At 42.9% G+C, this 25293-nt stretch overlaps 3 protein-coding genes across 6 annotated transcripts in view; all 3 read right to left on the bottom strand.

The window, feature by feature from the left end:
- Positions 1-220: 220 nt before the first annotated feature.
- LOC115136940 (heterogeneous nuclear ribonucleoprotein L-like) lies at positions 221-8608 on the bottom strand. 2 transcript variants are annotated; one of them, XM_029672862.2, is made up of 14 exons: positions 8491-8608; positions 7052-7170; positions 6416-6653; positions 6234-6319; positions 5804-5900; positions 5626-5698; positions 2756-2791; positions 2251-2322; positions 1691-1962; positions 1474-1595; positions 1126-1327; positions 968-1025; positions 773-880; positions 221-671 (listed from the first exon to the last, which is right to left on the bottom strand). In XM_029672862.2, exons 1-14 carry the CDS (start codon positions 8563-8565, stop codon positions 613-615), a joined length of 1617 nt encoding a protein of 538 aa, XP_029528722.1. In that variant the 5' UTR covers positions 8566-8608; the 3' UTR covers positions 221-612. The 2 variants fall into 2 exon arrangements, with proteins under 2 accessions (XP_029528722.1, XP_029528724.1); XM_029672864.2 differs by lacking the exon at positions 2756-2791.
- A 950-nt stretch (positions 8609-9558) lies between these two features.
- Positions 9559-14425, bottom strand: LOC115136943 (serine/arginine-rich splicing factor 7-like). 3 transcript variants are annotated; one of them, XR_010465079.1, is made up of 9 exons: positions 14214-14425; positions 13438-13669; positions 13050-13232; positions 12515-12595; positions 12379-12420; positions 12123-12167; positions 11915-12007; positions 10723-11400; positions 9617-9703 (listed from the first exon to the last, which is right to left on the bottom strand). XR_010465079.1 is itself a non-coding variant. In XM_029672867.2 (8 exons), exons 2-8 carry the CDS (start codon positions 13659-13661, stop codon positions 9652-9654), a joined length of 720 nt encoding a protein of 239 aa, XP_029528727.1. In that variant the 5' UTR covers positions 13662-13669; positions 14214-14424; the 3' UTR covers positions 9559-9651. The 3 variants fall into 3 exon arrangements, 2 of the variants coding, with proteins under 2 accessions (XP_029528727.1, XP_029528729.1); XM_029672867.2 differs by lacking the exon at positions 10723-11400 and having other exon boundaries at positions 9559-9703; positions 14214-14424; XM_029672869.2 differs by having other exon boundaries at positions 9611-11400.
- A 2137-nt stretch (positions 14426-16562) lies between these two features.
- The window catches only part of LOC115136939 (sodium/calcium exchanger 2-like), a 52350-nt gene continuing 43619 nt past the window's right edge, over positions 16563-25293 (bottom strand). The window contains exon 12 of the mRNA XM_029672860.2: positions 16563-25148. Coding sequence (XP_029528720.1) covers positions 24772-25148 — 377 coding nt within the window. The 3' untranslated portion in view covers positions 16563-24771. The remainder of the gene's footprint in view (positions 25149-25293) is intronic.

The following is a 25293-nucleotide window of genomic DNA, read 5'->3' as shown; positions in this document are numbered from 1 at the left end:
AGCTAGTTTAGTGGAACTCTTGAGATTGTGTTCACAGCATGCGTTTTGTACAATTTCTGAGCTACAGCATCTAGGAATCGTCCAAATGCGGCATTCAAAGGAAGGATGGGGTCGCTTTTCTAGCCCTTATTAACGGAATAGTTTAATAACGGAACAAATACTAGATTCAATTATAATTACCGTAGTTGTGTTGGTTATTCAGTGAAATGATAATACAAAGTTGTTAACTGGCATAAAGAGGTTTATTTATTGAGGGCTGTAACAAAAGATGCACTACTTGAAATTGAGTTTTATTTCTCACAACTAAAGAAACTCTCCTTCCTCTAAATACAGACAAATGGTAAGCAGCAATAAAAAATGAAAAGGGGGGTAATAAAAGACGTGAAACAATACAAAAGCTTTTTCCTTGTTCATCCATCAGGCATAAAAACAATTCAAATTATCTGTGATTTACCAGTTCTTGCTTTTATGAGCTCAATATCAAAGAATTAGGACAAATCGATATGACTGCGGACAAACTCACTAACGGCCTAAAACACACAAGGTCAAAATAGGGGTGAAGACTGTAGGGATGACAGTTTGTGGAACATTATCCATGATCCTGGAGGCCATTTAGGTTGCATGCTGAGCGGTAGAAAAGCACAGCTTGAGGGTGTATGGGTACGGGCCAGCTGACGAGAAAGACAGAAAGGGTTAGAAAACTAAAAATAGCCATCACCACTTGAATAAAACAGTGATCTTTTTAATATAGGCTTCGATTTCAAACACTTACTTGCGTTCTTCATCTGGTAGTGGTTTATCATGGACAAGGCCTCCATGGCGTCGTTGATGGACTCCCACTCCAACAGCCCTGACGAGCTGCGCTCACCTGGACCTGCACCTGATAAGACAGTCCAATTCAGTTTAGTACCACTGTCATTCATACAAGAGTATGTAGTTCCAAAATGAAGCTCAAGTGTACACTTACTCTTTCCTGTGAAAAGTTTGATATTTGCAGGGGCTTTGACACCAACATCTTCACAGATCTGAAAAGAAAACAATCATTTGATTACTTTTGTAGGCATGTTGGTCTTTATTTCACTGCTCCATACATGAAGTGGTTTCCCAATGTGCTTTGAGACTCACCTGAGTGAAAATCTCAACGGATGAGTCTGGCTGGGCGTTGAAGAAGTGCAGGACATTGCTTGGGTGCTGAATGCGGTTCTTGGCAGCCTGCTCTGGGGAGGTGAAGCGGTTGTTGCGGGAGCCGTGGAAGTCCTTGAAGCTGGTGCTGCCATCCTCCAGCTCGTAAGACTGACCAGGCATGATGGCCTGCTGTTTGGACACACTGCAAAGGGAAAAGAGCATTAGACTGAACTTGTACAAGCCTCACAGAACAGTCACTTATTATGGCACGAGGCAGCGAATAAGATTAAGCATCAACTTGAAATGACAAGGCACTGAATGAACAGGCGTTTCCGATAAACATTTTACCAGACGCTGAGCTTCTGTCCAAAAAGGAAGTTGTTGTTGAGGTGAGTGATGGCCCGGTCTACAGCGTAACAGTCTCCCATCTCCACCATGGCTGCTCCTGGCTTACTCTTCATAAACTTCACCTGAGGTAGGGGACCAGATGCACAGGGTAACTCAATAGCAGCAGCATCTTATTGAAATAACTGCAATGGCTTGCCATCTTTCCCTCCACACTTACCCGCTCCACATTGCCATAGAGACAGAAAACATTAAACACTTTGTCGGCGTTCATCTTGGCAGGCTCCAAACCGTAGACCATGACTACAGGGGAGTCTGCGTGGGCACTGTACTCGCCAGGGGGTGGAGGGGGGGGCCCGTAGCCAGGTCCCCCGCCGTAGCTGTGTGCCCCCCCTCGTCCCCTCATGGGAGGACCCATGCGACGGCCCTCGCTGTAATGTGGGGGTGGTGGGGGGCCATAGCCGCTTTCGTCATATCCATGGTAACCACCCGCTAGAAACACAAGGGACCACAATATCATACAGGGAACATGGCTTGATTGGAACAAAGGATAGATGTCCAAAGAAAGAGGTTAACCTCACCATGTGTAAAAACATCTGGTTTTGATAAAAGGGTGGCACATTCCATTACCAGATGAGCTAAGAAAATTGACTACACCGCACCACTTCGCTGCCACTGTGGGGTACCCATTTTTAACCCACCAGCTGCACCTCGCAGGTGAATTTAGTGTGAGGAGAGCACTACAAAGGCCAGCACGTGGCCTGGGCCTAAGAGCCTTACCGTACTCTGGAGGGTGGTCTCCCAGCAGAGCCGGTGCCCTCACACGCTTGTTGGGGTTGGCACTCCCATCTTCTGAGAGGTGATAAAGGCAGGAGGCAGAAAAAAAGAGGGGAAGAGAGAAGAGCAATAGATAAATTGGCAAGAAACAGGAGACATTACAATGCAGCACAGTAGCGGATGTTCAATTAGAATTAAGGATAGCACACAAGACAAACACATCTAGGGAAAGCACACTAAGTGTAAAATAACTACTGAATAATAACACCAAAAAATAAAATCTACATAGTACTGTATATCTACTGGTTCAGTCATGGTATTCAGATGCCAAAGGAGATTTCTTTTCTTGAGTTCAGTGTAAACAAACTGTCTTTACAACAGCTAAGAATGAATTAAACGCTAAGAATCCTGAAAGCTAGCTACATCCTCCAATTGAAATCTGTTAGCATATGGTAGAAGGGAGAATGAGGTGGGTGAGAATGTAGCCAACGTAAGTTTGCAAACACACCTCCAGCATTGCTCCCATTGCCATCAGCTTCTGCATCTGTACAGGTACACATCTCATACACATTAAATTCAGGCCAGATTAAACACACTCACCTACACATGGATAGTTGAGAAATTAAGAAAAACATCACTGGCGCATTAAGACAAATTTGACTGCTTCAACATTCTACAATGTAAACTATTTCAATACATTCACAGTCCATCATCTTCATATTGTAACTAGGTTAAACAAGAAAGCGTCACATTTAAAATCTGTCTACAAGTCTCGAAAAGTGAAAAGAATACATATAGCCTCCTAGTGGAGAGCCACCCAAACACCAGCTTTATTCAGACAAGTCTTCAACGGTGGACAAAATACCCACAGGGAATGCACTACAAGGCCACCTTTGAAATATGGTGGCACTGGAAACAGAGGGAGTGGAATGCCATATAAACACAAAAAAAAAAAGAAACAACAACTTTGAGGACAATCTTTTTGAAGACATCCCGAGTGTAAGAAATGGGAATGTGTGTTGTGTAACAAACTGGGGATCAGTTTACTTACAGCATGGATATATTGAAGGACAAAGTTTGAGGCTGGAGACATTTGCTGTTATTTGGCAGTTGGTCCATTACTTCTCTCCGTTTTCATTTAAATCCTTTTCATCTTTTACTCCACTCCCCTTTGGAAGAACATTTCCACCTTTGGTTGGATTTCTGGCCTTTTTGTGGCAATTTCCATTGTGGTTGGTGGTCCACTCTCCAAGTGCCTTATCGAACACACCCCTTGCCAATGGCAGGCCGCAAAGCAGCCATTTGGAACATATCAGACCTGGGTCCTCATTAGGCGCAAATTGCCAGACCTGCGTCACATGGAAGGTGTTACACAGGAACTAAAAAAGTCAAATTTCCACAAGAGAGCTGCATTCAGAAAAAGATGGAGAAACTAAACAGGGATGCATGTTGCAAAAACAGTATAGGGAGGAAAGGAGGGGGGGAAAAGAGGCAAAACAGAACACCCGACTCCATGAGGTATGCATATATGAGGAGAAAAATGTGGTCTGTCTGAATGTGCGTATGCTTGTTCATGTTTGTAGTGTCTTCATCAGTTGTCTGTTGTATTCCTTCCCATGTGACTGGCTACAGCCTGACAGTGACGGTGCGAATCATCTATGGAGTCAGTGCAGCAACAGGAGCGGAGGGTTTTGAGTAGTGTTTGATGTGTTAAACATCAGGAGCAGGGCACAAGAGAGCAAAACCACCTGCACCACCAAAGGCAGGCAGGTACAGAGAACAGGACAGGACTGTGTAGTCTTGAGCAACTGGTTTGTATCAGTATGGTTCATCTGTTTTGTGTTTGTGTGAACATGCGCGTCACTACGGGTCTCTGGATGTTGTCTTTATAAGGTGGGCCTCCTGTGGATGTATATCAGTCAAAAAGCTTCCATGTCAACAGTAAGGTGATGACTTGCAGGTGAGGTCTGGGTGATGGCATGTTTCAATGTGTCAGGCATGTCTTGCTGAGGTCTCAAAATTGGGAGGGTGTGGAAGGCACAGCTTAGTGCCAATGTACCAGCAACCAAAACTCCCCATGGAAAATGTGTCATGCCATAGAAAAGGTATAGGGGATGTCTTCGTGACTTTGGAGCTATGTTGTTGCGGCACGAAGGAGATGGATTGGGGAGGGGGAAATGTCAGTTTATCAAAGCATGTCTGCTGCCATGGTCTTGCAGTCTATCCATCCCCAATGTCCTAAGTGTTCCTTCTGTTTGGTACAGAAAGTGGATGTGTCCTTATTGAAGTAGGAGCGGTGGAGGTTGAAGTGGTGTTGAGAGTAGTGTTGACGGCAGGAGTAGTGTTGGGAGTAGTGTTGATGACGGCAACAATGTGTCTCCGATGCATATATGGAAATGTGTTGCTCCAACGTGTTCCGACGAGAAGCTAGAGTGGCTGTTTATGTTCAATGCTTAAAGTAGCCTGTATAGATGTACAGATCTATACATTGACGAGTGCACTGGGAATGAAAGGAGCAATTGGCTGTTGGTAGAGCAAGCTTCACAAGAGACTCAAGTGGGTAAACAGGAAGGTATTTTTGCTCAGACTGTCTAGTCTTACAACTTGATGTATCCATGGGCAGTGCATCAGATTGGTTGCCATGGCAAAAACAGAGCAATCAATATATTTTTTTACACAGGCACAACACCGTCTAGCAGACTTTGCCGAGGCGCCATCAAGCAGGTATTCAGACAAGAAAGTAAGAGCTTAATGGATCAGTGGCGAGATTTATGAGCAACATCCTAGAACACTTCCTTATCTCACATTTAATGAGGAACAAATGACTGTCGTCAGGTAGGTTTTACTACGAGTCAGTTGTCGCCAAACTAGAAAAGCTGCAGGACTTTGAGTTGGTACCCTTAGTGACCACATATCTTTAGATCTGATAGCACTGGGTTGAGGTTAAGGAGTTTACTCTGGGGTGTTCCAAGCAAGGGCGCATCCTGTTTTATATTAGGTGTTCAACTATAAGCCTTGAGCAACAACTGCAGTCTCTAGTGAAGAATATCTGGCCATTCAGCTGCTCCTTGCATCCCTAGCGTGTTTGGCTGTGTGACGGACGGTGCATCACCAGAAGACCACACCAGCACTTCAGTCATAATGCCACTGAAATGGAGCCCCATGTAAGAGTTAACTGTAATTTGCTAAACCAATATAACAGCTGGAGAGAAAGATACCAACCCAGCCCTGTGAACATTTATCTGGTTAAAGGAGCATTTCCTGTGCTCAGTGGCATTACCCCTGAAGGTCTACCATCCAACCCCCCTTCCATCCCCCACAGTGGCAGTAAGGGTGCTGGTAGTGTCAGCAAGGACCACAGATGGCTGTGTGCGTTACCTTGACCACTCAGGTTGGGGTTGGTGTAGTCCCAAGTGTCCTGGTCATTCTTGAACACATTGAGACGAGTTGGCTGTGGGAGAATATACAAATTAATTCCAAAGCAAAGCATTTTTTCAAGTCCATATCATGGAACACTAGAAGCTGTTCGGGGCTATGAATGTGCATGTTCCTCTACCTTGGCATATTCAATCTTGAGTGTGCAGCAACCAGAGTAGATGTCTGCCCCATTGAGGGAGGCCTTCGCCCTCTGTGCACTCTGCACCGAATCAAATGTGTTGAGAGTCAAGGAAAGGTCATGCAGACTAGTTCTGAGAACAGTACGTTGCACAGACACCATAACACGTTCTAGTAATTCCGGAGCTTATTGCACAAGCCCTTGTTTACAAGTCTCTTTGTGCTAGTAAAAATACATCTGGTTAATCACACACAGCATGTGCTACAAACAAATGACATGTTCCAGACTGCTGGTTTCCTGATTTGTTCTGTAAACAGTATGTCAACTTAAAATTCAAGCAGTCTTAGTTTCACCAAGGCTTACCTGCGGGCATTCAAATGATTCACAAAATAAGTCATTTTGAAAAAATGTATTTTGCAGCAAAGGATATTCCACCATGGCCTGAACACCATTCTTCCGAAAGATAACAATCCTCTGGACAGGGCCGCAGTTATTGCAGACAGTGTAGAGGACATCCTGTAGACATAAGTCATTCAAATGATCAGAAATAATATTGTGAAGTACACAGCACAACAGAATCAACAGGTTGGGTAAAGGTGGCCAGCACTTTACCGTGGTAACGGGGTAGATTGGGTTCATGATGGTGAGAAGTAGCACGTTGTTAACACTTCTAGAATCGTCCGGGTCGCCTGGCCGGGAGATCTTCTGGCTGGTGGAGTAGTTGACAAAGGCTGGGTGCCCGGAAATGTAGATCTGGTTGTCATTCGCATACGTCACAGCAGTGCAAGACCCATTCAAATCCTCATACTCAACCAAGGCCTGACGCTTCTTGGGCATAACAACCACATAGCTGCAAACAAAAAGGTTATATTAATAAAGGATGCATAACAAAGTTTCTTTATTTGCTTTGCTCCTCTGGATTGCTTCTGGGTGAGCAGGCTTTTGTTTCAGCTTGGATTATAGCTACTCATCTGGAACATGAGTTGAATCAAGTATTATAGAAGTGTTAGAACAGAAGCTCCGCAAAGGTAAAGATGGGTACTGTTAAACCAGTAATGGCTAACTATAAAATGGTTGGATTGTGTTTGCGTGGAGCAAAATTGAACCATGAACCATGAAATATGTGCATTGTAAGCGAAGTAGTCAGGGTACCAGTCTGCTTCTGCTTGAGCCATTTCTCAGTTGTCATGACAGAATTTTTGTATTTATTTTTAAAGCAGATGGTCAATTAATGTGCATATTCATCACCTAATAGCTCCAAACTCCTGCAGGGCCTCCACAAGGTCAGCTTCTGTAATGCCATCCACCAAACCCCTCACATGCACAACTGGAGAGGGAAGGGTCTTATGTGGGTCATCATAGCCTTCCTGCAAAAAAATTATGGGTAAAATAAATTCAAGCAATAAACTCATGTTTCCTGGTCAGCTCATAGCAGGAGGCAAGCTGAATAAACTCAAACTACATGGTAAAATACGTGTATGAACTCCACCAATGGAGTTGAGCAGATACCAAACGTTGTGTAATTCAGCACAGACTACATCAATTCGTCCATGGCCAATACTTCGAAACTGTAAATTATGAAACGCCTACCTTGTGTGTCCTCTGCAGTTAGGTGCCTTTGTTTGCTGAAATCCACTCCCAATAAACGTTAATCAAATACAACCACCGACTGTTTGCGCATGTGCCAATTGAATCGCAACGAAAACCAATGGTTGTATTTGATGTTTTATTAAAATGTATGGATTTCGGCAAACAAAGGCATGCAATCACAGAGACCAAACATTGGTACACGGTATGCGTTTCAATTTAAATGGTTTGAAGTATTGACCTTGGCGAATCGACGTAGCCTGCTTTCTACCAAACTCCATTGCTGTAGTTAATCAAACTTCCTTCACCATAGAGTTGAATTTAGTCTGGCTGGAAATATTAACTACCTACCAACATGTCATGAAATAGGGGTAACTAGTCAGCAAAACATTCGGGGAATATTAATGAGGAAATGTATTTTGTTATCCGTAATATTACGAGAACGTGGTCTCAGAAGGTTATGCATATTCGAGAAGTAGCGAATTAATTCGCTCGCTAGCTAACGTTAGTTACCGGCTAAATCAATGAACCTGTCAATAATGACTCTAGATCAGTTTATTTAAGTGATTATGCCCGAGACGTCGGTGTTTGTTGGATACATTGGCACGGGAGTTAGGCCCGAGACGAAGTTAACACCTACTCGTGTTCGTTGGTTCGAGCCTGAGAAAAACGAAGCCACTAGGCTAGAACAAAGCAATAACGTTACGCTACCACAAGATATGGCGTGGCCTGCATTGAACACTCCCATTCATTTAAAAGAAAAAAAGGCTAGCTAGCGTTAGCTAGACAATGGTTGGAAAAAAATATTAACCGAACTAGCTAGCCAGTTTTAACAAGCTATATAGCGGCATGTTTACTGGAAATAATTTATGCTAAACATAAAATAGACTGAAAGTTATTCTACAAGAAAAATACTTGTGGTTTTGTTTAACATCGTGGAACACGGGAGAGCGGGCTAACGTTACTGGGTGCAATCAATTTTCGTAACGCCGCGTCATGAGTCTGAAATTGTTTTTTTTACAACTAAAGATTACATTTAAATTCATGCGTTTAAATTCATTTCATTGTTAACGCAGATTATATCAGCATTAATTATTTACCGTTGCCATTCCGTCGTTGGTTTTTAGTCTTTTCGTTGCCCTGCCGCCTTCGTAATAACGGCCTGCCATAGCCATGTTGTCCCAGTTAAAAAGGTTGGTAGCGGTGACGGTGTGAAATGGACGGGAAAGTCCTGAACAGTCACACATATGGGCCCGCCTTGAAGAGTCCGCTACGGTTTCCAATTGGCCTAAAAGGCACGTCAATTATGTATTCATCAACCTACGACCAGTTAAAATGCACAAAACAAGCCTTTCTGAATATCTTCTTGTCAGAGATCAACCCACTACTACTGTATTGAGCACTTATCTGTAAAAATAAAAATAAACAAGATTAACCATTTTATTTCGACAGTCAATACAATTTCAGTTCAGGTGCGTGATCTAGGTAGTTAGATCTTTTTGATAATGGATTGTAATTAGTAAGGTTGAAAGGAGAGCCAAGATGACATGCACCAGGCAATGCATCTCAATGCAAGAGGCGTCACTGCAGTTCCTGGTTCGAATCCAGGCTGTATCACATCAGGCCATGATTGAGAGTCCCATCTTGACAATAACCATGAATGACGGTGTTGGCCACATGTCAACAAATCTTCCAAACGTGATAAGTTGGGGCATAAGTTTGAAAATGAAAGCAAATTGACTGCAAACCATTGTAGATGGGAAGTATATCATGTCATTTCCCTTTTCACGATAAAACATCTCCATGTAAGACACATTCTGTTTATGTTCTCAACGTGTAAAACAAAAACACTGAATTAACGTGTCAAGATTTATTCCAAAATCTGCTACGGTCATAAGCCAGGGAAAGCAAAACTTCAAGTACATCTGTTACAGCTCTTGAACACAATGCCACACTGAATATAGTATAGGAAATAAGAACAAATACAAAGTTCTGGTTCACAAATCCCACTTCTGAAATTAGATATTTGAACTGTTTTGCTAAATTTTAAAAAATTGGACATACGGGAGAGACATTTTAGGAATGTGACATCATGTAAGGCATGCAGGGTTAGATATAAAGCTAATCCTGTAGAGTAATTACACAGCATCAGAAAAGGAAGGGGTAAATTCTAATCAATGCAGGGAACAATGACAAAACAAATAGCTGCAAGGCTAAAGCCAGTTGGTTGGAGGGGGATGGGGACGAGTTTAGTCTTCAAATCAATCTTCGCCTGGGGTGGGGCTTTTTTTCTGGCTTGGAGATCTGGAACGACTGAAACAGACAGAGAGAAGTGTAAGTACAGGGCAGACACAGCATGTCCACTTAATAACTAGCCCGGCACCCATCTTGTCCCAGCATGTCCTCTCAATAACTAGCCCGGCACCCATCTTGTCCTCTCAATAACTAGCCCGGCACCCATCTTGTCCCAGCATGTCCTCTCAATAACTAGCCCGGCACCCATCTTGTCCCAGCATGTCCACTCAATAACTAGCCCGGCACCCATCTTGTCCCAGCATGTCCTCTCAATAACTAACCCGGCACCCATCTCAGAACCAATCACAGCTCCAACACTGCTGGCCCATAATGAACTCTGTCCCACTACAACCAGTTTGCCTTGGTCAAGTCACTTTCATACTTTATAAATACAACACATTACAGCTTCATTGGATATCGCCAACTTCCACAAATGATATAACATGTAGGGAGAACCCTAATTAATTTAGCATAATTCAGCCAACAAGTGAAAGTTCCAGAGGTCAAGTAAATGGAGGAGCTGGGTATTGAGAGACTAGGATGTTTTAAAGGGGGTTTGAGGTGCTAAAATCCTCCCTTGCATTTTCACACAAATAGACAAAAGACCAGAACTTTACAAATGGCACCCAAAACAAATACTGACCAAATAAATGGCAAAAGCCCAAGTCTTTAGAATCCTACCTTGATATGGTAAACTATGTGCAGACAGTTACTTAAAACCAAAGGGAACAGCGCAAACATTCAAATAGGTTGACCTAATATACAGTATAAGCACAAGCCACCATCAAGGTAAGTAAATCAGCTACATGCTCCCTAAAAAATAAAACACTATCACTACACCCAGGATAATATGTAATGTATTCCAAATACTAAACACTCATACACCCACCCAGACAGAAACACACACACATACACCTGTGGATTCTGACAGTGCATGCTCTGTATAGTTGAATGTTAGTGTACAGTATGTTAGGGAGTATCAGACTATACGTCTGCGTTCTGATCATGAATGACATTGACTCTTGGGTTTTCGTTACCTTTGGAGACAGTGGCAGAAACAACATGTACAGAGAAGCGACGGATGCTAGAACTCGAAGACACACTCGGAGGGTCTTGAAGTCTGATCTCTCGTCAGCTCTCCTTTCTCACCCTCTCAGAAGCTAAGCAAGAGGCCGGGCTCTGTAGGGAGGGGGCCTTAACTGGTCGACTGAACTCGGCTCAGCGTTCAGGTCTGTGGTGCGTGGGTTCTGGGAGGGAGTGGGGTGGGTGGAACAACTGTGTGTGCGCGCGTAGGATGGATGTGTCTCGTCAAAACGTGCGTCGGACGACCTCTTTAACCAGCGTGGTGGTGTAGGCTGATTTCTTGTCAGCCCTTGTCACCCTCCGGGAGGACGTTAACACCGCAAGGGATGACCCTGGTAAGTGCTTGTGCAGTCAGTCGACTCCCCACACTCTCTCTTTAAAAAAAGGCCTGATGCGATTGGTCACTGGAGTCTGATCACGACAGATTTCTCTTTTGGGTTTTTGAGGTTCTCTCGCCCTCTGAAGCTAATCAAATTGAGGCTGGATCTGAGGGAGAAGAGAAAAGAGAAGAGCCCCGCTCCCCCCAGCCGTCACCCAAACAGCCCCTCTGTCTCGGAGTATAGGCTCATCAGCTCTGTGTGCGACTCTCTGAAGCTAATCAAGGTCTGGCCTGGTCATTCTAGGAGAGGGACCTCCAAGAGAAAAGAACATTAAAATCAGGTATTTGTAAAAGATAAAGAGGGGGTGGGTTTGGGGGTGGGGCAGTGTTCCTCACTCTAGCTTGGGGTGCGTTAGAGTCCCTGACTATTTATTTTCACTCCCCATCCCTGGCCCCATCTCCTGCAGCAGCCATCTCTCTGATGAGTTGAGTCGCTCTGTGCGTTCTGGAAGGTCGACTCAGCAGACTTCGGGTGGAGGCTGGTCTGAGGTTGAGGGGGCAGCTACCCACGACTTACCTGATCACACCTAGCCCTGTCTAACAGATGGCAGTATACTTAAGCTGAGTGAATGTGTGGACTCATCTTTGAAAAATGTGATTTTATGATTTAAATAGGTGGGGGGAGAAGGGAGGCTTCCAGCACATTTGCAAAACAATATTCCAAATTAAGTATAATTAGCAGTATTGTACAATATGGGCTATATCATGGCATTTACACAGTGCAGTAACAGCTTTGAAGGTATGGATTGACGAGGAAGAACTCTTACCTATTCCTCTTATGGCTGGGAGAGCGGGATCTGGAGCGAGAGCGAGACGCAGAACGCCCTCTGGCCCTGGACCCTGACCGAGAACGGGAACGACTGTAACACAAAAAAACATGGGGGCTCAAGCGCTGGCACCAACCTAGATGGGATCAAGAGACAGGTCAGCTTTCAAAGGAAAGTATTGTGCAACTGTTATTCCAAAATGGCTTACCTCCTAACAGAGGTCCTGGACTTTGACCGCACAGGGGAACCAGACCTATTATGGAAGGGTGAAGTGTTTCAAGAAAATTACATGTTTTGAAGCCAATAGATCAATTAAAACAATCATATGAATACATTTGCAGGAACAAAAGGTATGATCAAACAGGTTTGCCCAGAATGCAAATGAAACTATACTTCCTATGAAACCAATAAAAAAGAAAAAAAAGAAACGTCATCAGCTTGCAAAATTACCCGTAGACTCTTACCTCTTCCTACGTTTGGGATAAGATGGGGAGCGGTGCCTGCTGCTGTTTTGTAGAAGAGACACCAGTATCACCACAGGGAGAGGTTTGAATGACAGTAGAAAAGCAGGAGGTAGGAGGAGAAACCCTGTTGACTTACCGGTCATTGCTGCGGGAGCGGGATCGATAGCGGCTGCCACGTGACCTGGAGACGGAACGAGACCGGGAGCGAGAGCGTGATCTGGAATACAAGAAACAGGCTTTGATGTCTCTAATACAGGGTTTTTCTGTGAAAGGTTGGTCTGGAGTTATGAGAATACATCTTATAACCACACACTATTTCTACTTAATTTGGATTGGAGGACGATTTGGGTCACGGGAGGAGTCAATTTCTCATTTGGGTCTCGAGCTGAAAAGGTTTAAGAACCCCTGCTCTAATATGTAACCACAGTAGTGAAACAAAGAGGACAGCATTGCCCCTCAGCAGTAGAGATGAATCCAACCAGGTCAGCAAATGTTGTCTGTGTGTCATAGTTTTTCTCGACATAATACAGTTCCATTTTTCTCACACCAAATGATACTTTGAAGTAATAAGAACAATGTTGCATAAGGGGAAAACTACATCACCTGCCTTACGCAGAATTATGACTGCTACTGGCAGTATATCAGAAGCAGACATTGGGCAAGTAGAATACCTGCTCCGACGACCTCCTCCCCTCTTGCTGAAACGGTAGCAATCGTAGGCATAGTGGCCCCTGTCCCCACACTGGTAGCAGCGGTCTTGAGGGTCAAAGTGGCGGCGGCTGGGGCGGCCATGTTTGGTCTTCCGTGACATGCCAGTGGACAGCTCCACACGGATCCGAGAGCCGCACAGCACCCTGAGGTAGGGAAAGAGGGCAGAGTTTAGTGATAACAGGGTAAGAAAGAAAATATTGTGTAATACTGGGCAAAGTCTGCAAGAGTAATGCCTGAATCACAATTAATATCCCAAAACTGAAAACACCACTTCAACCAAAATATATATAAACTGATGTGACAACATTATGGGCTGTGAAATGTGCAGATAAATATAAAGTTACTCACTTTCCATCCATGCCTTTAACTGCGTCCTCTGCATCACGGGCATCCTCATACTCCACAAATGCAAAACCTGGGGGGTTCCTGGCCACCCAAACCGTGCGTAAAGGGCCATAGTAACTGAACGCTCGCTCTAGCTCACCCTTGGCAGCACCGTTGCCTAAGTCGCCAACATAGACCTTGCAATCGGTGTTACGAGAAGAGCTGCGAGAAGACGAGTGGTATGACATCTCCCCACCTGGAGGAAAGAGGGAGACACCGTGAACCAGCTAACTAGCTAAAGTTGGTTGAAAAGTATACATAGGAAAATTGACCTGTGCTTGAGAGTATGAAGCTAGCTACTAATATAAATAACCTAGCTGGCTAACGTTAGCTATAAATACAAGCAAGAAAACGAGCTAGTCAGGGGTGTATTCATTACGGAATCCGTTTAAGAACCAAACGGAAGCTAACAGCTAAACGAGAGTTCATATTGGACAAATTCAGGTAGGTCCCGCCCCGTTTCGTACAATTGGCTTCCGTTTACGAAACGTTTTGCAACAGAATCGGCGTAATGAATATGCACCATTTCTGCACTCGCTGTTTTAGTTAAATATTGGTAGACGACAATAGCCCGTTGTTAACTATCTCACTGACAATGCTTCTTCCTTATTATACTGTGTTGCTAACAATTTTATCGCTAGTGCCATACTCAAATTAACTAGAGACAATGTAGCTAGCTAGCTAGAAACAACGTTATCCAACTAGCTTGCTCAAGTAAACAATGGCGTCCGTGCGATTACCTTTATCCCCAAACAGTTCCGCGATTAATTTATCAGTGTCCGCTCAATTTACAGAAATAAAACATGGGCGAAACGTATTCAATCTTAAAGAATTTCTTATTTTGATTACTTATTTTACTAGATTTCAAATTCTTCACTAGGCAACAGACCTATTCGCTGTTCTGTCAGACTACCCGTGCAAGAATGCACTTGCGCAGTAACGTGCCCCGCTACAGTGAGGTCATGTGTTTTTCTTCACATTGGTTATGATGGTTATTATCGGCCTTGGCAACTGACCATCCCCTTGCCCCCAATCTTCCATACAGATTTGAGAGAAGTCTTGATTTTATACCTACAATCTCCATATATTGAATTATTTTTGAGATTGAGATATACTGAACAAAAAAATGTGAAGTGTTTCATGAGCTGTTATAAAATATCCCAGAAATGTTCCATATGCATACAAAGCTTATTTATCTCAAATTTTGAGCACAAATTTGTTTACATCCTGTTCGTGAGCATTTCTATTTAACAAGAGAATCCATCTACCTGACAGGTGTGGCATATCAAGAAGCTTATTAAACAGCATAATCATTACACAGGTGAACCTTGTGCTGGTGACAGTAAAAGACCACTCTAAAATGTGGAGTTTTGTCACACAACACAATGCCACAGCCATCTCAGACATCACTTACTTGACCCCTGTAACTTTGACTTGTTGGTTTAATTATGCAAAATTAATTAGGGTTCTCCCTACATGTTATATCATTCGTGGAAGTTGGCGATATCCAATGGAGCGTGCAATTGGAATGCTGACGGCAGGAATGTCCACCAGAGCTGTTCCTAGAGAATTTAATGTTCATTTCTCTACCATAAGCCATCTCAAAAGACATTTTAGAGAATTTGTCAGTATGTCCATCTTGGCCCCCGGGGCCGACACATCCAGCTTCTTCACCTGTCTGAGACTAGCCACCTGGACAGCTGATGAAACTGGGTTTTCACAATGGAAGAGTTTCTGCACAAACTGTCAGAAACCATCTCAGGGAATCTCATCTTTTAATTTAACTAGGCAAGACAAGTTAAGAATAAATTCTTATTTACAATGATGGCCTACCCTGGCCAAACCCAGACGACGCTGGGTCAATTGTGCGCCGCCCTATGGGACTCCCAATCAAGGCCAGTTGTGATACAGCCTGGAATCAAACCAGGGTCTGTAGTGACGCATCTAGCACTGAGATGCAGTGCCTTAGACCACTCCGCCACTCGGGAGCCCTCATCTGTGCTCATCGTTCTCACTAGGGCCTTGACCTGACAGAAGTTCGGCATCGTAACCGACTTCAGTGGGTAAATTCTCACCTTCGATGGCCACTAGCACGCTGTAGAAGTGTGCTCTAAACGGGATGAATCACGGTTTCAACTGTACCAGCAGATGGCAGACAGCGTGTATGGCGTCTTGTGGGTGAGTGGTTTGCTGATGTCAATGTTGTGAACAGAGTGCCCCATGGTGGCGGTGGGGTTATGGTATGGCCAGGCATAAGTTATAGACAATGAACACAATTGCATTTTATTGATGGCAATTGAAATGCACAGAGATGCTGTGATGAGATTCTGAGGCCCATTATCACCTCAGGTTTCAGCATGATAATGCACTGCCCTATGTTGCAAGGATCTGTACAAATGGAAGCTGGAAGGTGAAAATGTCCCAGTTCTTCCATGGTCTGCATACTCATCAGATATATCATCCTTTGAAAATGTTTGGGATGCTCTGGATCGACGTGTACGACCACATGTTCCAGTTCCCACCAATACCCAGCAACTGAGCACAGCCATTGAAGAGGGGTGTGACAACATTCCAAAGGCCACAATCAACAGCCTAATCAACTCTTTGAGAAGGAGATGGGTCGCGCTACATGAGGCAAATAGGTCAAACCAGATACTGACTGGTTTTCTGATCCATGCCCCTACCTTTTTAAAAAAGGTATGTGACCAACAGATGCTTATCTGTATTCCCAGTCATGTGAAACCCATAGATTAGGGCTTAATGAATTGTTTTCAATTGACTCATTTCCTTATTTGAACTGTAACTCTTCGAAATAACTTGAACTGTAACTCTTCGAAATCAAAGTAAAATCTTCGAAATTGTTGCATGTTGCATTTTTATTTTTGTTAATTGTATAAGGAGAGAAAGTCTTGAATGGCAGCCTACTCAATGACTTGTAAATCAAATCAAATCAAATTGTATTTGTCACATACACATGGTTAGCAGATGTTAGTGCGAGTGTAGCGAAATGCTTGTTAATGTAAGTTGTTGTCAATGTCTGTCACTTGCGTTCAAGTTCTCATATAAAAAAGGATTACACAGACACAATAAGCATTGAAAATAAATAAACTATATTCAATAAGGTCAACTTGAGTTGATTACATCTTTGTTTTTTCTAAACACATTACACCTCATGCCATAGTTTTCCTTTGTTGTTACCTACATAAAAAATGTAAACACAATTTTCAAATAATTTATTACAGTATTGAATGAATGTAAATATCACATATCTTCTTCAAGTCAGTCACTATTCCATACAAATGTCAGTCAGAGAGAAAGGTTCACAGATCAAACTGCACAAAGAACACATTGAAGAGCACGACCTGGGGTGGATCACCCCAATACAGAAAGTTGAGGGGCACGAACAGACACAGATATATCATACTCAAACAAACTGACAACCAAATGAGCATAGACGTTCAGACATAGACAGGAAAAGTCAGGCTTTCTATTCACAGCTTTTGTAGCTGGTGAATAAATAAGTAGACTGTAGACATGTAATCAAAAAATGACAATTCACCTGCTGCTAGACCAAGTCGACATTGCTCAGTTTGTTGTAAGCGTGAGCAGACCACGCAAGCAGCCACCCAGGACAAGAAGAGACACTATTTTGAGATAACTCGATCCAAATGTAAACCTAGACGTCCATAAGAGACCATGCTAACACACAAGGGGTTCATGCATTTGCAGATAGGATGACATTTACTGCACACACACAAAACATCTGGGAGTGATATCTCATCTACAGCAATGGCAAAAGCCAGACAGTTAACTAGAAGTCATTAAAAAAACTGAACATTGTAGACAGTTCTATTCAGGAAAAGGCATATCATAACCAACCCAATGAATGTAAATGGCATTCTATATATCACAACGCTGAACAAACTGACAAGATACTTGCGATGTCCATTACTATTTTTATGTAAACATGCTAATCTCACTTGATAGTCTTCAAGTTAATTAATTAAATATACAGTACCAGTCAAAAGTTTGGACACACCTACTCATTCAAGATATTTTCTTTATTTTTCCTATTTTATACATTATAGAATAATCGTGAAGACATCAAAACTACGAAATAACACATATAGAATCATGTAACAAAAAAAAGTGTTTGACAAATCAAAAATATAGTTTTAGATTTGAGATTCTTCAAAGTAGCCACCCTTTGCCTTGATGACAGCTTTGCACACTCTTGGCATTCTCTCAACCAGCTTCACCTGGAATGCTTTTCCAACAGTCTTGAAGGAGTTCCTACATATGCTGGGCACTTGTTGGCTGCTTTTCCTTCACTCTGCGGTCCAACTCATCCCAAACCATCTCAATTGGGTTGAGGTTGGATGACTGTGGAAGCCAGGTCTGATGCAACACTCCCTCACGCTCCTTCTTGGTCAAATAGCCCTTACACAGCCTGGAGGTGTGTTGGGTCATTGTCCTGTTGAAAACAAATGATGGGATGGCGTATCGCTGCAGAATGCTTTGGTAGCCATGCTGGTTAAGTGTGCCTTGAATTCTAAATAAATCACTGACAGTGTCACCAGCAAATCACCATCACACCTCCTCCTCCATGTTTCACAGTGTGAACCACAAATACGAAGATCATCCGTTCACCTACTCTGTGTCTCAAGAAGACACGGTGGTTGGAACCAAAAATCTCAAATTTGGACTCATCAGACCAAAAGACAGATTTCGACCGGTCTAATGTCCATTGCTCGTGTTTCTTGGCCCAAGCAAGTCTCTTCTTATTGGTGTCCTGTAGTAATTGTTTATTTGCAGCAATTCGACCATGAAGGCCTAATTCACGCAGTCTCCTCTGAACAGTTGATGTTGAGATGGGTCTGTTTCTTGAACACTGTGAAGCAGTGAACTCCGATGAACTTATCCTCTGCAGCAGAGATAACTCTGGGTCTTCCATTCCTGTGGCGGTCCTCATGAGCCAGTTTCATCATAGCGCTTGATGTTTTTTTGCGACTGCACTTGAAGAAACTTTAAAAAGTTCTTGAAATGTTCCTTATTGACTGACCTGTGTGTCTTAAAGTAATGATGTGCTTATTTGAGCTGTTCTTGCCATAATATGGACTTGGTCTTTTAACAAATAGGGCTATCTTCTGTATACCACGCTTGCACTGTCATAACACAACTGATTGTCTCAAACTCCACAAATGAACAAGGCACACCTGTTAATTGAAATGCATTCCAAGTGACTACCTCATGAAGCTGGTTGAGAGAATGCCAAGAGTGTGCAAATATGTCATCAAGACAAAGGGTGGCTACTTTGAAGAATCTCAAATATAAAATATATTTAGATTTGTTTAACACTTTTTTGGTTACTACATGATTCCATATGTGTTATTTCATAGTTTTGATGTCTTCACTACTATTCTACAAATGTAGAAAATAGTAAAAATAAAGAAAACCCCTTGAATGAGTAGGTGTGTCCAAACTTTTGACTGGTACTGTATGTCGGTTGGTAGAGGGTGCAACAAACACTGGAGAAAATAAGTGTTTTACTCCCACTGAGTGAGCCGAGTTAACTGCTCATCAAGATGAACTCAAAGAAGATTCAGGTTTATATTTTTGCACATTGCAACTACTCTCTTTGAAACATTGTAACGGTTCAAATGGTTTGCTTCAAGGAGCCGTTGAACAATAAAATATCATTAAAAAATATAAATAATTTAAATAATCTGGGCAACAGAAATGTGCATGTAGAGTATAAAAACATAAGATACAGTGATTTAGGAGAGAAATAATACATCAGCTAGTGGTACATCAAATGAACAGTTCAAGGGGAAATTTGCCTTCAAATTGGACAATTAGAGAAATATCTAAATGCCTCTTAATCACCTGCCTAAACCATCGGGGCTACATCTGTGGTGCTTCCACCATTACCAATATCATTTGAAAATAAAAAAATGTCACTTCTGTATTTTTGTTTTGTTGAAGAAGAGATAAGAAGATGCTTTTCAAAAGTTGACTAACACTGTTAGTGAGGAAACACTGAGGAGGGCCAAGGTAACTGAAATCTTTGTATGTTATACATGCATCAACAACCATATTTATACATAACTATTCTTAAGTGTGCATTCCAATTTCATTAAGTTGCTATTTGAATCAGTACATCTGTAGTTGAAGGGGTCAGTTTGTTTACTCACTTTATTTCCAAAATGTCATTACTCATTAATCCCCTTTTTGCATTTGTAATATTTAAATGTTAATCATTCTCACTGGTTGTACTCACTGACAACGCTACAGTTCAACTAGAGTTCAACTATCCTGAACTCTAAAATATGTGGGGAAAACTCTCATACGATATAACATCTGTCTCTAGTATTGTGCAGCATATTGACAGAGCCTCACTGCTGTGTTCTAGTCTCTCTCCATATCCACCTCAGAACACCTGGCAATACTGAGATAAACACACCTCCATTTTGTGTCAGCCTTGTTGTCCTCTGTTATTATAAATGTTTTCTTAGCGACTCAGTAAGTCAGGCGATTGAGCCACGTGTAAGGACCATGGACAGTAACAGTTCACTGCCCCTCCCCATCTCCCACTATCTTACTTATTGCACTTTCATCTCATTGAGAATGGGGCAGGAGTAACAAAATATTATAAAGTAGAGTCAAATCCAGAGTAAACACAGTATACCTAAGTGGATCTTTCATAAAGATGTTATTTCAGTTTATATGTAATCATACACTACATGACCAAAATTATGTGGACACCTGCTCATCGAAGGTCTCATTCCAAAATCATGGGTATTAATATGGAGTTGGTCACCCCTTTGCTGTTATAACAGCCTCCTATGAAGGCGTTCCACTAGATGTTGGAACATTGCTGCGGAGACCTGATTCAATTTAGCCATAAGAGCATTAGTGTGGTCGGGCACTGATGTTAGGCGATTAGGCCTGGCTCGCAGTTGGCGTTCCAATTCATCCCAAAAGGTGGCCAATGGGGTTGAGGTCAGGCTAGTCAAGTTCTTCCACACTGATCTCGACAAAGCATTTCTGTATGGACCTCGCTTTGTGCACGGGGGCATTGTCATGCTGAAACAGGAAAGGGCCTTCCCCAAACTGTTGCCACAAAATTTGAAGCACAGAATCGTCTAGAATGTCATTCTATGCTGTAGAACTAAGATTTCCCTTCACTGGAACTAAGAGGCCTAGCCCGAAACCATGAAAAACATCCCCAGACCATTATTCCTTTTACACCAAACTTTACAGTTGGCACTATGCATTCGATCAGGTAGCTTTCTCATGGCATCCGCCAAACCAGATGGTGAAGCGTGATTCATCACTCCGGAGAATGTGTTTCCACTGCTCCAATGGTGGCGAGCTTTACACCACTCCAGCCAAAGCTTGGCATTGCGCATGGTGAACTTAGGCTTGTGTGCGGCTGCTCGGCCATGGAAACCCATTTCATGAAGTTCCGACAAAAAGTTATTGCGCTGACATTTCTTCCAGAGGCAGTTTGGAACTCAGTAGTGAGCTTTGCAACCGAGGACAGAATAATTTTTATGAGCTTCAGGACTCGGCAGTCCTGTTCTGTGAGCTTGTGTGGCCATTGTTGCTCCTAGATGTTTCCACTTCACAATAACACCACTTACAGTTGACCGGGGCAGCTCTAGCAGGCCAAACATTTTTAGAACTGACTTGTTGGAATGGTGGCATCTTATGACGGTGCCACGTTGAAAGTCACTGAGCTCTTCAGTAAGGCCATTCTACTGCCAATTTTTGTCTATGGAGATTGCATGGCGGTGTGCTCGATTTTATACACCTGTCGGCAACGGGTGTGGCTGAAATAGCCGAATCCACTAATTTGAAGGGTTGTCCACATACTTTTGTATATACAGTGGGGCAAAAAAGTATGTAGTCAGCCACCAATTGTGCAAGTTCTCCCACTTAAAAAGATGAGAGGCCTGTAATACTTATTTTCCACCATAATTTGCAAATAAATTCATTAAAAATCCTACAATGTGATTTTTCTGGATTTTTTTCTTCTCATTTTGTCTGTCATAGTTGAAGTGTACCTATGATGAAAATTACAGGCCTCTCTCATCTTTTTAAGTGGGAGAATTTGCACAATTGGTGGCTGACTAAATACTTTTTCGCCCCACTGTATAGTGTATATTACCTCTGCCACTTTTCTTAGCTAAGTAGTAGAGATTACTCTGAGCTGCCACTGGTTCCACACATTGCACAAAAATCTATTTGGTTTCGTGATCCCGCTCCAAGCATACACAAACTCAACAAAGTGCAAGACAAGTCAAATTAAACAAAAGATTAAATACTAGACTTTAAGGCAATAAATGGGTATGACGCAGAATGGCTGTAGCGACGATCTGTAGTTACTGCATAACAGTCAGTACCTGATTAGACCATGATGAGAACCCATGGGTTGAAATGTAATCTCTCCCAGTTTCACTGTTACGCAAACGGAGCGGTTTGGATTTCAAAAGGTAAGAAACCAGAATAACCAGAAGAATAGGAGCATTTGGAACTAACACTGTTGGACAAGTTGGAGTACAGTAAGCCTCACTCCAAAATAAGTTAACTTATATGCCATGGTCTTAGGTACTGATGGTGGCCCAGTGTTGCTGTATTTTGGGCCAATTAGCTGGGGTTGGGTTGGGATATTTCCAGAGCAGCCTTTACTGTTAACAGGTGAGGAGCAGAAGCAGTCTGTATGCTCTTCACAGGTCTGGCTGCAGTCTGGACGTCCTGCTCTATGTGAACCATTCTCCTATGAAATACACACACACTGTATTCTCGTGTCACCACCCATGCATGCATCATTATCATTCTTTTTGTCCATGCCGGTGCCGTGCTGTCACTATTATTCTGTCATGCATCTCTACCCACTATTCCACAGCAAAGACTTGCAGCCCTCCACACCTAAAAGATGTTCCGTTATAGCATCACAAACGAGCAACGTTTTTTTTTCCCCTTCACAAATATTGATAGATTTTGATTGAATGAACAACAATATAGACATCTCGGTACAGAACTCTTCTGGTCCTGAAGTCTTACACAGGTGACCAATATCCTTACATATGATATATTTTGGACCAAACAAACGCTACCCTCAACCTCATCACCCCTCTCTGCTTTTACCTTTACACCCACCAAAGTACAATGAATAGTTACTGTCCACTGAGCAAGCGTGGAGCCAAAGGGATACAGTATATTTGTAAAGTTGACTTTATACCTGTATTCAAGTAACGGATTGTTTTTGAAAAGGATACGTTGGATAGCGATACACTCTCTTGTAGTATCATATTTCTAGGAGATGAATGTGTCTTTTTGCGCTGTGCTTCAGTGGATAGTAACTCACCCTTGGACAGTAACAAATAATATTTACACCATCAATGTGCCTGCATTGCTAAATCCTCATTTCACTCGTATGGCGGTTGCGAAAGGTCATAAAAATGTACAATGTCTCAAACATGATGGTGATGGAGGACTCTACTGTCTGGAGTGGAATGCAGATCTATGATCTCCACTGTAATATCTGAAGTCCAGTGAGATGTGAACAGTAAGAGCCTCAAGAGCTGGATGTGAGACTTTCTTTATTCAGAGTGATGCCTCCAGAAACTCTGGTCTTCCCTTCATTCAGAAGTCCACAGATGAGGAGGCAAATTTATACTTAATCCCTCTGGATCGCTCTGTTTAACTTCAATGGATGGGACTGTAGTTATGAGAAAGAATGATGTCTCGTCGAGGAGCCATAACTTACACAAGCGATCTCCAAAAGTCATTTTCCTGTCGGAGAGTGGTGAGAGTGGTGACTAGTTTCTGAACACCATGCATTATATCTGTTCCCATTGGCCACCCGATTCTACCATATCTGTAGAGAAGTCCCTCTATTAAATACATCTACTCTCCTATAGTATATAAGCATGTATCTACACCAACACCGCATTGAGACCTTTGTTTTAATGTCATGCGGAATTCCCACCTCTCTATAGAAAATTATAACTGCAACTTGGGGCTTTCAGTTTTGTTGTTGTTTTACTCAGTATCTCCCGTTGCTAAATGTAAACATTTTACTCATTGATCAACCATTTTCATGGTGCTCCGTCATAGCGACTGAAGATGGACCCATTCCACTACTACGCAGTGGTGTAAAGTAACTAAGTAAAAATACTTTGACTTAAAACTTACTCCAAAAACAAGTTCTGTTCTCTACCTTACTATTTATATTTTTGACAACTTTGACTGGTACTCAACAACATTCCTAAAGAAAATATATCATTTTTTACTTCCATACCTTTTCCCTGACACCCAAAAGTACTCGTTACATTTAGAATGCTCAGGCAGGAGAGCAATATGATCCAATTCCACGCACCAATATAACGCATTGTCATCCCTACTGCCTCTGATCTGGCAGACTCACTAAACACAAATACTGCGTTTGTAAATTATGTGTACGTTTTGGAGTATGCCCCTGGCTGTCCATAAAAAATACATTTGTGCGGTCTGGTTTGTTTAATATCCAGAATTTGATGTATAGCATTTACTTTTAGTTTTACTCAAGTCTGACAATTGAGTATTTTTTGCACCACTGTACTTTGAGTCTGGTTTGCCTCTGCTGCACCGGTGATAGAGCTATGGCCATCCCTGCAAAACCCATGGTTTTGCTTCAGTTAAAGCAGTCTAGCTGGACCCAAAATCATGTTATGCAGCCAGCTGGAATGAATAGAATGCCACTGCAACACTTAGTTTCTACACACCTGTCTGTCACTTTCTCTCGTTCACTCTCCCTCTTTTCCAACATGCTGGTTTACATTCTGAACATGCTTCCTTCTTTGACATCTTCATCACTTCCTTGACCAATACTTTGTTTTCTCTCCTTCTCTTCCTCGTTTGTCCAGTGAGTGTGTATAACATTTGAGTGTGCAATAGGAGGTTGATGTTAACTGGGTGTCATCCAGGCTCCAGGCCACACACAACCTGTGTGGTGCCCTTGTTACAGTATTGTATGTGTGTGTGTTTGTCCTGGTGAGAGACTACATTTGCATTTGTTGGCACATGCATGTAGTTATATGTACAGTTCATATTTCAGTATGTGTTTTGTATGTAATTGTGTGTGTATATCTGGTATGTCTATAGATCCCTTAGGTATTAGTGATCCAGTGACAATGACCAGGTCCCAACATTTGGCCTGGGCCCTGTCCTGTTGTAGATGTGTGTATTATAATAACTATAATGTATATCAGTGTTTTGACTAGTAGCCCTGTCTCTGCTCTCATGTGTCCTCTAAAAGCCCTCTATGTGGCAGTAGGCCTCCAGGCTGGAGAAGAGGACGTAGAGGAACCAGAGGCCCAGGAAGAAGAGGCTGGTGATGATGCGTGCTGTCCGCGGCCCCCCCAGCTCCCCCCCGATAGAGGGCCGCCGGCGGAACAATAGCACGCCCATGCAGATGAAGGCGAAGCTGGTGAAGAGGGTGACGGAGAAGGCCAGGGAGCCCGGGTCCACGCGGAATTCCTTGCCCTGCACCTTCCAGTAGACGGCCGCCACCGACCACGCCACCCCGATGCCCAGGAACACGTTGACCGCGTTGCTGCCCGTCACATTGCCGACCGACGCGTCAGCGTGCTGGTCCTGCGTAGCCGCCACCTTGCTGGCAAACGTGTCTGAGGAGGGAGGGAGGAGGGTAGGAATGTTGGGAGAGAACAGAGAGAAGAAAGACAAGTGAAGAAGTGAGAGAGAAGTAGCAGTCATCACGGCTTTCAGCATAGTCATACTGTTGTCATAAGTCAACCACAGACAACACCTGTT

The sequence above is a fragment of the Oncorhynchus nerka genome, linkage group LG11 (assembly GCF_034236695.1).
Source record: "Oncorhynchus nerka isolate Pitt River linkage group LG11, Oner_Uvic_2.0, whole genome shotgun sequence".
Lineage (NCBI taxonomy): Eukaryota > Metazoa > Chordata > Actinopteri > Salmoniformes > Salmonidae > Oncorhynchus > Oncorhynchus nerka.
This window is presented reverse-complemented; position numbering and strand designations above follow the sequence as displayed.